This window comes from Pholis gunnellus (genome assembly GCF_910591455.1).
Source record: "Pholis gunnellus genome assembly, chromosome: 1".
NCBI classification, from domain to species: Eukaryota; Metazoa; Chordata; class Actinopteri; order Perciformes; family Pholidae; genus Pholis; species Pholis gunnellus.
The window spans coordinates 28,982,102-28,994,755 of record NC_136528.1 but is presented as its reverse complement, the minus strand read 5'-3'; the positions used below and the strand labels follow the sequence as shown (position 1 = coordinate 28,994,755).

The 12,654-nt window shown below is 42.2% G+C and overlaps 1 protein-coding gene across 2 annotated transcripts; it reads right to left on the bottom strand.

Moving 5' to 3' along the window:
* Window positions 1-93: 93 nt before the first annotated feature.
* On the bottom strand, window positions 94-11,663 carry arfgap2 (ADP-ribosylation factor GTPase activating protein 2). Of its 2 annotated transcripts, XM_079158132.1 has the most exons (17): window positions 11,573-11,663; window positions 10,565-10,683; window positions 10,142-10,214; window positions 9,883-10,014; window positions 9,152-9,232; window positions 8,488-8,581; window positions 8,345-8,401; window positions 7,726-7,770; window positions 4,586-4,638; window positions 4,353-4,489; window positions 4,059-4,190; window positions 3,841-3,969; window positions 3,075-3,227; window positions 2,856-2,979; window positions 2,182-2,269; window positions 1,812-1,936; window positions 94-1,188 (listed from the first exon to the last, which is right to left on the bottom strand). In XM_079158132.1, exons 1-17 carry the CDS (start codon window positions 11,642-11,644, stop codon window positions 1,168-1,170), a joined length of 1,635 nt encoding a protein of 544 aa, XP_079014258.1. In that variant the 5' UTR covers window positions 11,645-11,663; the 3' UTR covers window positions 94-1,167. The 2 variants fall into 2 exon arrangements, with proteins under 2 accessions (XP_079014258.1, XP_079014259.1); XM_079158133.1 differs by lacking the exon at window positions 7,726-7,770.
* Window positions 11,664-12,654: the final 991 nt, after the last annotated feature.

Sequence of the window (12,654 nt, the reverse complement as noted above, 5' to 3'; positions counted from 1 at the left end):
CCGCCGGCCGACTCTGAATTTCCACTTTCTCGTTGGCAGAGTTTCTCACGCAGAAACAGATCAAACATGTGGAGTCAATGACGACGAACAAGCCACAGCTTTTCTTAAATCTTTATTATCATACTGAACATCCTGTTTGTAGCCTACAAATAAATAGTTGAATGTTTTCAGTTTGTGGGTGTTACTTTTGTTTTTAATCACAGGGTGGAACACACATGGCCACGCCAGGAACAACAGATCTATGAAAGAACATAAACCGGTCGGTCCGGTCGGTAACTCTGTGAAGGTGGAGGTGAGGATGCTGCAGCATCGACCAGAGAGAATAACTTCTAACCTAACTTACATGCTGCCCGGCTCTGAAATGACTTTTTTTATCTTAAACTATCTTTAGAAATGTAAACTGAAGACTTCCAACCTTTCAAAATAAAAGGTTAAACTGCTGAGAGAAGGCAGAGTGGAGACTTCAGATTCAACCAGTGAGAAGTGCAGGTTTAGTTTGAGTCTGAACGACGTGTCCTTTAACAGCTCCTGTGTGTCTTGGGTGTCGGGTCACAGGAGGTTCTGGTCTCTGCTGGGTTTAACTAGTTTTTTAAAAACATAAATAAATAACCAGAGCAGCTCGCGATGCTCCGATGTTTTTACAATATATACTCTCACTCAGACAGAAATGCATATTTCCAAACACAAACGTTAGCCGTCTGTGTTTTGTGTCAATGGAAATAAAAGTGAATCTGAATGTCAGTGAATCAAACACCAAATGCAAAAATTCTGTATTCTTGTTCAAATTAACATTGAAAATATATACTGCACTTTTCTTTCAATATCACAATGAAACATAAGACATTTGATAATATGAATCAAAAACAACACTTTGATTTATGTATAAGGAATAAAATGTAGAATTAACTCTGGCGTCCTTTTTGAAAACTAAGACCAACATAACTGGGTTTTAGGAGAAAAACAACAACTACACCCTGTGAGGCAACGTTTCCTTTGTGAAAATAAAACTCGCTCTCACTCCTGTAGCATTGTCTCTGGAGGAGGACGGTTTTATTTTCCCCATGCAACCCTTCCTGCTGCCCGTCTCTCTCTCTCGTCCAAACGCAGTCCGTCAGGAGGCCGGGCGGCTCTTCACAGGCGTCAGTCAGCGTTTCCTCCCAGAGGTGATCAGTACGAGCCGTAACGATCCTGAGAACACATTAAAGAAATCCAGAGAAATCAGCAAACATTGTTGAATCACTTCCCCGGTGACAACTCAACAACAACTCAGTTTAAAGAGACGGTAGAGATGTTTGTGAGAGGTTCTTCTCATCAGTCAGAGTTCTACTACAGTAGAGTTCATTGAAACACAGGAGAACCATGTTCTGCTGTGGACGTATTCTAGACTCTAGAATCTATATCAGTAAGTTTGAAGCTTTATTTAGAATGTTTTCACCTCTTTACCTTTCTGAGGCTGTTATCTAGGATCTCGACAAACACACCAGACTACATTCAGGCAGCAGTAGACCAACAGCTCCTGTGGTGTGAGGTGGAATCAGTGTTTCATGAATGTAGTCTGGTGTGTTTGAGGAGATCAAAGATAACAGCTTCAGAAAGGTACTGAGGTGAAAACATCCTAAATAAAGCTTCAAACTTAAACTGCTCTAGATTCTGTTAGGAGTCTAGAATACGTCCTCAGCAGAACATTGATTTGTGTCTTTCTATGAACTCTACAGTAGTAGAACTCTGACTGATGAGAAGAACCTCACACACGCACTTCTGAACATCACTACTGTCTCTTTGAGGTGACGTTGACCCGGCTGACGTCTCACCTGGATTGTATTCATGACCCCGTTGGCCAGGACGGCCATCTTTCCCGCTACAGTCTTCACTCCCTGTTTGAACTGTGCGATGTCGGGGCCGGAGGGGAGCACGCCATCGAAGCCCGGGCCCCTGCCTGAGAGGAGGGGACATTCAATCATTCATTTGGGGAGTAAGTTGGATGATAAGGGTGCAGATATATTTTCCTTCACGCACTAGTTTATTTTGACTCACTAGAGCACCAAATGTGGATTAATCCGCCGCTGAAAATAGTCCCCAACAAATGCACTATTTCCAGCTGTTTTAGGGAATTACGAACCCTTTTGAAAATATGAATCTGCAGCTCTTTTCTACACAAACACTCAAACAAACAGGAGTTACCCTTTTGGTCACTTCCGTCCCCAAACAGGTCAGCTGAGCTGATGGAGGTGCTTCCTGACATGGTCTCCAGTCGGGTCTTTGCATCGTACTGAGAGGACCAAAGACAAGTCATCATGACAGAGTTACTGCTTTCATTCTCATATATATATATATATATATATATATATATATATATATATATATATATATATATATATATATATATATATATATATATATATATATATATATATATATGTACAATCTAAGTGGCACTAGAGTTCAGTTATCATTCTAAACTGAAATGCAGAGATAAATAATATCACAGAGCAGGAAGAGGCAGAAAGCACACCAGGCTTATCTGAAGCCTCCACCTAAATAATGTTACAAGATAAGATGTGACTACGTAATATGGTTAACACGGTATTTTAATGAGATATAGGAGCTATAATAACGTGTGTGTGTGTTCGGGGATAGTGGTTTATACAGCCGCATTAACTCCTAAAAGATAGTGATGCTACTGAACGAAACAACCATAAATATAATATAAAATATGAAACATGGACAATAATACATGATGTTTGTATAGAGGAAAAAAGCTCCATAATTTGCTCCTAAATCTGATAGAAAGTTGACGTCTGAGTGATTTCTGAGCATGGCGATGTGAATATTGAGGAGTTGAGTAGTTTGCTCACCTCTGCAGTGATCTCCCGACCAAAGAACATGTCTGAAGAAATGGCCTTTGCGTTGGCAAACTTCTGCCGGGCCTCGCTGGACTCGGACACCGGAGCAGACACCTCTTTTCTTCTGCTGGGGAGTCTGGATTAAACACAGAGAGCAGATCAGAGCTGCACACCGTCCAGAGGAAACAGCGGCTTCATTGGTCTCATTACAACACAGAGGGCAGCAGATACCTCTCTCCAATGGGCTGAATGCTAGAGATGGTGACCTCCTCTTTGGGGTCGTCTTTCTCCAGAGCCCAGGAGGTGGTGAAGGAGGCGGTTCCTCCCTCGGTGTCCCACCGGGACCCAAAAGTGTCTCCCACTGTGAACGGGTTGTCCTTATACCTGGAACATCAAACACAGCGGAGCTTTAACGGGGTTCTGTTCAGCTCTTTGTGCTCTCATCTTTCTGTGGTCAAAGCACACAATCAGAGATTCAAACGCACAATATATAATGTTCTCTCTATTCAAACAACAACTGAATAAAACGCTGAATGGAGCAGCTTCACGTAAAAAAATAAATCTGTGTTTCTCCGACGCTGAGAGACGAGCTAATGACGCTAACGTTAGCTCAGCTGGTTCCTCTGATGACTTAAGATCCTGACGTCCCACGACTAAAACCTTCATCCAGTTAAAAAACCTCCAAGATCTGACAAGTGTATCTTAAAAAGTGTCTTAAAACTGAATAAAGTCAGTTTATAACAACACAAAGAGGATATCACGCCATCGACTGAAATCACATTTCTCTCAAAGAAATGCATTCATTATTTGACTTTAATGTATATCTTTACTAGGGACAGTGCACATGAATCAGTTTCAGTTTCCACCTCAATGTAAATGTTCCAGAGAGCTCACTACCGTCTGTGGTCCCTCAGACTAATATCAATACAATGCTACAACAACAGCTTCAAACTGTGGTAGATAAATAAGCACAGGTCCTTCGAGGTGTCTTACGTACTTCGGGGGTCCGGAGGTGAAACCCGGCTCTTCGAACAAGTCCAGTTTGGAGCGAGAGGAGGACTTGGCTCCCACGGGGGTCTCCTGCTCAATCACCTGCATCTCCGACATCACCGAGTGAGACACGGCGCTGAAACAGGAACAGCAACACATTCAGAGCAGAACGAGAGCCGATCGTGTGCAGCGGAACCTTCCGGTTCGCCGACCCTCAGACGTTACCTCCTGTTGCCGAAGCCCATCCCCAGTCTCTCGGCCTGCTCCCTCTTCTTGCCCTCCAGGGTCTGGATCTTCTTCTCCTCCATCTTCCGGTCGATCTCCAGCTCTTTGTAGGCCAAACGCATGGAGGCCACGCTGCAAGAGCCACAACGAGTCACGTCGGAGCACAAAGTGTTTTATCTCTTATTTTGAAAAAATGGATGGAAGAACGAAAATTACGAAGAAAAGAAACTGGAATTATTGTGATGATGTGAGACGAGCTCAGGTGAGAATGAGAGAGTAACGTGATCTCCTCACATGGACTCCTCGGCTTGCTTCTTGGCCTCAGAGGCATGCTCCTCTCGCATCTTCTCGGCCACCTGCGCCTGCTTCTCCACCTCAGAGAAGCTCTTGCTGCTCACCTTCTGGGCTCCGAGACCTTTCTTTGCACCGAGCTGCACCGAGGCAACGTTGCATATTCATAAGTATTTATGAAAGTTAAAGCGGATCCTCAAACACGAGGCTTGTGGTTTAGTGGAAATGTGACTCACCCCTTTCTTGGCAGACATGGGCTTCTTTCTACCGATGATGGAGGGCTTCACGTCTGTAACACAGAGTTGAATTGGTTTAAAGACGAGGTTCATTCAGTAGGTTGATTGGAATCAAAGCATGAAAGATCACCACGGCTCACAACATGAAGCACCGAGAGGCTGGTTGGTTTCTAGAGATCATGTTCCTCTGATATACGTTTCTAACTTAGACAGGATGACAGGATAATAAACCCAGCAGTCACCAGCCAGCAGTGACCCACGTTCACATCTGAAGGAGTGTCGGTAAGTCGTGAGCATGTGTGTTCACAGCATGATTCAAACTCTCATCTCTAAACTACCAACTGAACGTTACTATGATCCAGAATGATCCAGAAAAAGTCGTACTTTCAGACGGAAATGTTTCCGTTTCCAGCGCTCTGGCAGACGGAGAGTTTGTTCTCAGCTTGAGAATGTTGTTACAATGTTTCAGGACATTTGACTTTCTCTCTCGTCTTCGTCGTGTTTAAATGACTTAAAACTGTTCTCCATGTTTTCCAGAGATCTTTGGTCGGGAGATCAGTGCAGAGGTGAGCAAACTACTCAACTCCTCAATATTCACATCGCCATGCTCAGAAATCACTCAGACGTCAACTTTCTATCAGATTATGGAGCTTCTTTCCTCTATACAATGTTTAAAAGGACGCTTTAAGACGATTGAATTGCTCTTTTGTAATTGCGCTCCCTGTGTATTTATTAATAGTATTCCATGTTTCATATTTGATACTATATGTATAGTTTACTATTGTTTAGGAGTTAATGCAGCTGTATAAACCAATATCAATATATGTTGATGATGTATTGTTATTATTATTATTATTATTATTATATCTCCTACATCTCTAGATCAGCATTCAAACACCAGCTTATCACCAACCAGCAGCACAAAAGCGCCGTTAGTCAGTCTGTTACCCGCACGCTGAGAGAAGGAACTTAAATTACAGACACTTCAGGAAACTATGCATTCAGAGACAGCAGCCTATTGTGACAACTTCTATTTTTAGAATCCTTTGAACCTTTCAATGAAGAGTTATGACACAACTCTTGTCATCTGAAATGTTAGCAGCATCACACGGACTACCTGCAGCTACTTAAGCTCTGTCTACACCAGGGGTGTCAAACTCATTTTTCGCTCTGGGGCCGCATCAGCATCATGGTTGCCCCCAAAGGGCCGGTTGTCGGCGGGGGGGGGGCCTGCTTCTTCGTCGTCATCGGCGGGGAGGGCTGCTGCTGCTGCTGCTGCCACATACGCAGTGGTGTATAGTAACGAAGTAGAAATACTTCGTTACTGTACTTAAGTCGTTTTTTTGGATATCTGTACTTTACTTTACTATTTATATTTCTGTTGACTTTTACTTTTACTTCACTACATTTTGCAAAGAAAACTGATACTTTGACTCCGATACATTTCCCCTGAAACCTTCGTTACTCGCTACAAAATAAAATCTATCTTTAGAAAAAAAATTAATCATGAGACCAACGTCGGGGACTGTGGTGGAACACAGGCTGCAAACAAGCAGGTTTGGTGAATCAGTGGACCTAGCTTGCAAGTTAAATCATTGGTTAATCACGTTAATGCGCAACTGCAAACAAGTGCTCTCAAAGCCGCGTTTTTTGATCCCAGTGATGCCCAGGATGCTCGCTAGCGAGCGACTACATGAGTAGAATTCCACTCTACGATGACTGATTTCATGATGGAAGCAGAAATGGAAGCACCTGCTGCTCCCGCAACAAACGACGGTGGTGACGAAGACCAACACCGTGGCCATATTTGCGAGAAATGTTTTCTTATGTTGGAGTGAAAGATTCTTCGTACCGGATGAAGTGCCTCTTATGCTTTCCCGGAGCTACTGAAATATTGGCATTCAAAAACTCCCCATCCAACCACAGGAAACACATTGGGGTAAATTAAGATGAATCACATGAGCCGCAACGTTAATGTTTAGTTTCCCACAGGATTGGAGTATATCTTTGGGGGGAGGGGGGTAGACAGGTATCTGATCTCCTCATGTAGCTATACATGGTGTATGTTAGGCTAACGTTCGCTAGCTATCGTAAATCAAATGAGACAATTAGTGTAGTAGACAGATCGCTAGCGAGTTAGTGAGCTGAGGAAGTGTTGACAGTTGTGAGATGTTGTTGATTTGAGTCATCATAGCTATAATCACTGCAGCACTAGTTAGCTAACGAGAGCGCCGCATTACGTTTTGTAATACTTTAGTATTGATCATGTTTTGATATTTGAGTCATTTGGTGGATGATCAGATGGAGTTATGATGGTAGCAGTCGACCAATTGCAGATTCAGCTTGAGCAAACCTTTGCCTGTTGTGTTCAAATCAGGCCCATAGTTCATAGTAGATGAAAAAGTATACTTATGTACAATATATGATGTTGAACATTGTTGCTCCTGGATGGATCACAGCCAACCCAATTATTTTCAACACAACTCCTTGTCCTTGGTCATGGTGGCCACAGCACTTAAAAGAATGAACTTCCTAATTCTCAAAATTCTGACCCTTTGCTTTTTTATTAACAGCATGTACTTGTACTTTTACTTTCAATACTTAAGTACATTTAATATCAGAAAACTACTTTTGATACTTAAGTACAGTAAATATCAGATACTTTAAGACTTTTACTCAAGTAGTATTTTAATAGGTGACTTTCACTGGAGTCGTTTTCCAGTAAGGTATCTTTACTTTTACTCAAGTATGGCTTTTGAGTACTTTATACACCACTGCACATACGCTGGTGGAGGTGTGCGCGCGCGGATCGGGGAGGAGCTCCGCCGTGCGCGATACAACGGATATTTGTAAGTTGTCCGACTTTTAAATTTTTTTTTTTGCTGGCGGATTCGCGGGCCACATAAAATGACGTGGCCGTATGTTTGACACCCCTGGTCTACACGATGCAGTGGGAACTTGGTTAACTCGTCGTGACAGGAGGCTCTGCGTCGACAACGAGCAGAAATAGCCGAAAGCGTTTCTCCTGAGCGAGTCCTTTTCTGCGGTGAGATCAGCAGAAAGCTGAAGAGTCAAATCAAGCCATACAGCCATGCGTAACCGCCGGCATCAACCGGCCGGCACCAACAGCGGCTAGTCACCTTCAGGCGTGCGTCCGTCCTGCGAGGACAGACGCATGGAGTCGTCTACGCGTCATCATCCAAAACACAGAAGGAGCCGATTTAACATCAACATCAAGCTTTGAGCCAAAGTTACACTGTTACACACAAAATATCGATCAATGAATCAGTCGATAGAAAAGTAAAGATAACTGAGCGGTTCACTTATTTAAAGACTTTCCTTTAGCTCAATGGTTTGTGTTATAAATGCCTTTTATTCTGACGTGTCAGCATAAAGTCACCTACAGACGAACACAATGTGTGCTGTTAATTATATTAAAAACTATTCTGATCATCAATGAATCAGTCTCTTTGATTTATATCCTCTCTGTTGGTTTGAACCGTTCAGTGAAGCACATTCTGCTGCATCTGTTTCTATGACATACGCTAAATAATTGAATATGAATCAGTATAATGAATCAGGGAAACACTGCGGATTCATGTCGGTACCGACATGCACACTCAGATAATGAATGGAGCTCCAGTGACCCAGTGACAGGGAGAGCATCTCTGAGAATAAGCACACGTCAACCATGAGGGGGGGAGCTGCAGACGACAGCGCTGAGGTTATGAAAGAGCCGAGTGGAGCTCACAGACTCACCCAAGCAGGCTTTGGGTGACGTGCTCAGACCGTCGATGCTGGGTCCTTCCTCCAGCTCTGTGAACAGCACCACAAATACAGAGTCACCTCCAGCTGATGCATCTGTTTTAAAGAACCGTTAACATGTGTAAAGTTCTACTAACGGGTGTCCTCCTGGCCTTTGGCTGGCGTGTCCATCAGCTGTGAGGTCACAGCGGCTCCATTCTGCTCCGGCGCCATGCACCAGTCTTCAGCATTCTGAGGACGGAGACCAAGAAACACAAAGTATTTATGTTTCCTTTCAAAGAAGAGAAAACATTTCATATTGTAGGTCCAGCAGCAAACCACTGAGCTTATCACCGATGTATCAATTACAACGTGTTTCAGCTGATACTGCATCACAGTAATGTCAACAATATCTTATTAATACAGATTTGCCAACAACACAAACTCTACTTCCTTTACTGGTGATTATGCTCCTGTTTTCATTTGCTGTAGTTCTGATTTTCAAAAGTTTTTACACATTTTAGACCCATTTGTCTCAACTTGACTATGTTTTGTTGTATTAATGCTGTTTATATTTACTGATATTACTAATACGTTTAGTTTCAGATGTACTGTTGTGTTTCACTTAACTGTTTAATTATCATTTTAAAGAGAACTTTTGTGTGTTTATATTTTAAAAAAAGGGTCTCAAATGAAAAACACAGAGCTCTCCTGATATGTGGCTAAATACGTATTTATTGAAGATGGCTGCCGGGGTTTTGTTAGAAATAAATAAAGCGCGCGCACACACACGCGCACACGCACACGCACGCACACACACACCTGTGTGAGTTCTGCAAAAAAGTCGGCCTCTTTCTTCTGAGGAGCTGAAGGAGTTCCTCCTGCAGAAGATTCGATCCAGAGCTGCGACAAAGACAAGAAGAGTAATAACAGACCCGTTATGTTTACACAGCAGTGCTACAAGTCTCTCATGCTCCTATCATCAGGTAGCGTGATCAGTGCACCGTGTGGACTCTGAACCAGACCTGCCAGCACGGCTCAGACTCTGAGAATCACTGTGATGTAACACGTCAATGATCGACAGGACGCCGGCTCAGTTCTGTTCATTTCTGACTGAAACAAAACCGCCTCGTCGGGTTGTTGTGTGCAGCTATCAGCTGTCAGACCACAAGAGGTCAGATCAGTGTTCACAAACGTATCACAGAAATATTTCACATGATTATAAAAAACATCCTAGATCAGAAAAGCTGCGATAGTGTAAACTTCTAATGCTCCTTGTGTGTGTGTGTGTGTTTGTATTTCTTTAAGATTATGTTTGACAGTCACACTGAGGATGAGAGGGGGTGTGTGTGTGTGTGTGTGTGTGTGTGTGTGTGTGTGTGTGTGTGTGTGTGTGTGTGTGTGTGTGTGTGTGTGTGTGTGTGTGTGTGTGTGCGTGCGTGCGTGCGTGCGTGTGTGTGTGCAATACAAATACAGACACTTTAGTTAATTGTGCAGCCCTACAACACGAGACTCATCCCCCTTTAAACGGTTTCCACTTGAGTGATACTCACGTCTGAGCCATATTTGGACAACGCGGCGTTAGCTTGGTGCCGGATCTTCTCCCGGTACAGCTGAGCTGCACGGCTGTTGTACTTGGCGTTGGTGTCGTTTGTGGAGCAGCCGTGCTGACGGAAATAGGCCGTCTTCAAACAGAAGGAGGAGTTATTGATGTCGAGCTAATTACACTACCTTGAACATGGGTCATGAACCTAAACATCTTGTATCTCATTCTTTAAATTTGATTCACGCCTGACCTCAAGCTGGACTCACCGCATTGGCATTGCCTCCAACCTGCATGCATCTGAGCTGGAACCAGTTCCAGTTGGAGTCTAACTCAGTGGACCTGAAGTAAAGCGGGAAGAACATGGAGAAGAAATCAGCTTTCATCCTGGTTATATACTTCTAACGCATAAAGTAGACCTTTCCGTCTGTCTTTTCTGTTAGATAACACATGTTCAGGGAGTGTAGTTAGTGACAGTGTGGGCTTCACGGTGACGTGGATCTCACGCTAAAGATTGCGGTGTGAACGTAGCCAATGCATCTGTGAATTCTGAGTATTTCACAATCTGTGGTCACAGAACTATCCTCTACACACAACACACTGTAATTAAAGTCTTAACTTCAAACAGCTCAACTCCTCTCAGACGTAGGCGCCATGATGCGGACTGTTTACAGCTGCACACCGAGGCTTACCTGATGAAGCTGAGATGCACTCCCAGGGAACGGTGGATGCCGGAGCAGTCGATGCACAAGAACACGCCGTAGGAGATACTCGCCCAGCTCGGGTTTTTGGCTGAGCAGTCAAAACATCCCTGTGCAGAAACAACACGCACATTCAATGAGCTATTGTTAGCATCAACATCTCAAAGATAATTACACTGCAGAGAGCCGGTTCATTCAACTTCAACACGTAAAGGAACACTTCATCCTTCAATATGTACCTCTGAGATGTAGTACAATAGAAAGTACAATATGTACCTCTGACATATAGTACAGTAGAAAGTACAATATGTACCTCTGAGATGTAGTACAGTAGAAAGTACAATATGTACCTCTGACATGTAGTACAGTAGAAAGTACTATATTTACCTCTGAGATGTAGCACAGTAGAAGTATAAAGTTACATAAAATGTAAACACTCAAGTAAAGTACCTCAAGATTTGATTGGACTCAATAAAGTTCTCATTAAATCTCCTTCGTTTGATATCAAAACAATTTGATTTACACTCTCGTTGAATAAAACTATCAAACCAGATACAATACACCTCAAATGAACATTAAACTGATCCCAAGCCAGCCTGCAATATGTCCTGGAGCTAAAGGTAGTTATTACGTTGGGCACTGCTAGCATTGGATAGCATATGGTTCAATACTGTCAATCCTTCACGTAAATATCTTTGCAAAACAGTGTCTTATTTTGTATGTATCTAAAGTTTTAGACTATCTAGTTGTCTTGTTAATACTTAACTACTTAAGTGGTTAGCTTCCCCCTCCTCAGCATACACAACCCGTATACGTGGCCTTTATGTTTGAGGCTAGCAGTCCTTAGCTACCATGTAGCCGGGCCTAGCTACATGCTACATAGCTACATGCTAGGACCAGCTACATGGGAGCTAACTACATGGGATACATATGTATATATATGTATATATATATAAAAAACATGCACACATAACGGCAGCGGGCGTCTTATTCGGTTACCTTGTTTGTGGCAATGGATCTAAGTCTTTTAAAAATGGTGAGGATCTCAGTCTTATTTGGTTCCGTAGCCATCTTGCCACTGTTAGACAAATTTCCATAAGATGACGTCACTACGGATAGCCGTTTGGTCACACACCCAATAAAAGCGAAAAGCTGGTTTACGCACACACAAATGTAAAGTGTTCTACGTAAAATCTGTTGATTGGTGCGTAGCTTGCGAATAATTTTTCACGTGTAGAAATGCAATGTTCCTACATGTTCACTCTTGTACAATCAAATATATGTTAAATGCTGCAGCCAACTCTTATTGGCTAAACCAATCAGCATTAAGCCCTTGGCATAATGGGATCAAAGAGAGAGATTAGTTAGGTCTATATGGTCAATATGAATTACTTTGAAGATGGTGGGTTACATCTTCTTAACTCCTCTGAATGACACATTTAAAATAATTTACATTGGGTAAGAATATTGTTAAAACAATCTATTTTTCTTTCTATCATACTGGTGGAACAATTAGTCAACAGTGATGGCAGCTTCATCATGTGTCTATAACACTGAATATTCTATAATATTTCTAAATAAGCTTGAAGAGGTCAAAACTCCATAATACTGATACTATAAATAGTGATACTAAAAAACAAATAATATTAACATACACAGTGCCTCTCAAAGCTTTACACGGAATAAAATCAGACAATAACAGCAATACAAGTACAAATACAATACCTAAAAGTGATATTAAAAATAAAAAACAAAACATCAATAAGGTTAGACTTGTTGAAAAGATAAGGTTTGACAGAAACGATGTTACTGATTGTAAAAGTCTCAGAATTCTTAATAAATGTTCATATATTTTGTTTTTGTCTCCTCTTCACAACCAGTGGTGGTATAAAGTCATTTACTCAAGCACTCGAATACTTTTACAAGTTAGTTGGATCATTTGCTTTGTGTTGAACCAACATGTTGAGTAGATCATGCCGTGTCTAAGTTCTATGCTGATAGAAATGCCCAACCATCATGTCTGTTAGTATTTCCTATAGCAATAAAGTTAAAAAAAAATGTTTTTGTTCTGACTGTTTTTT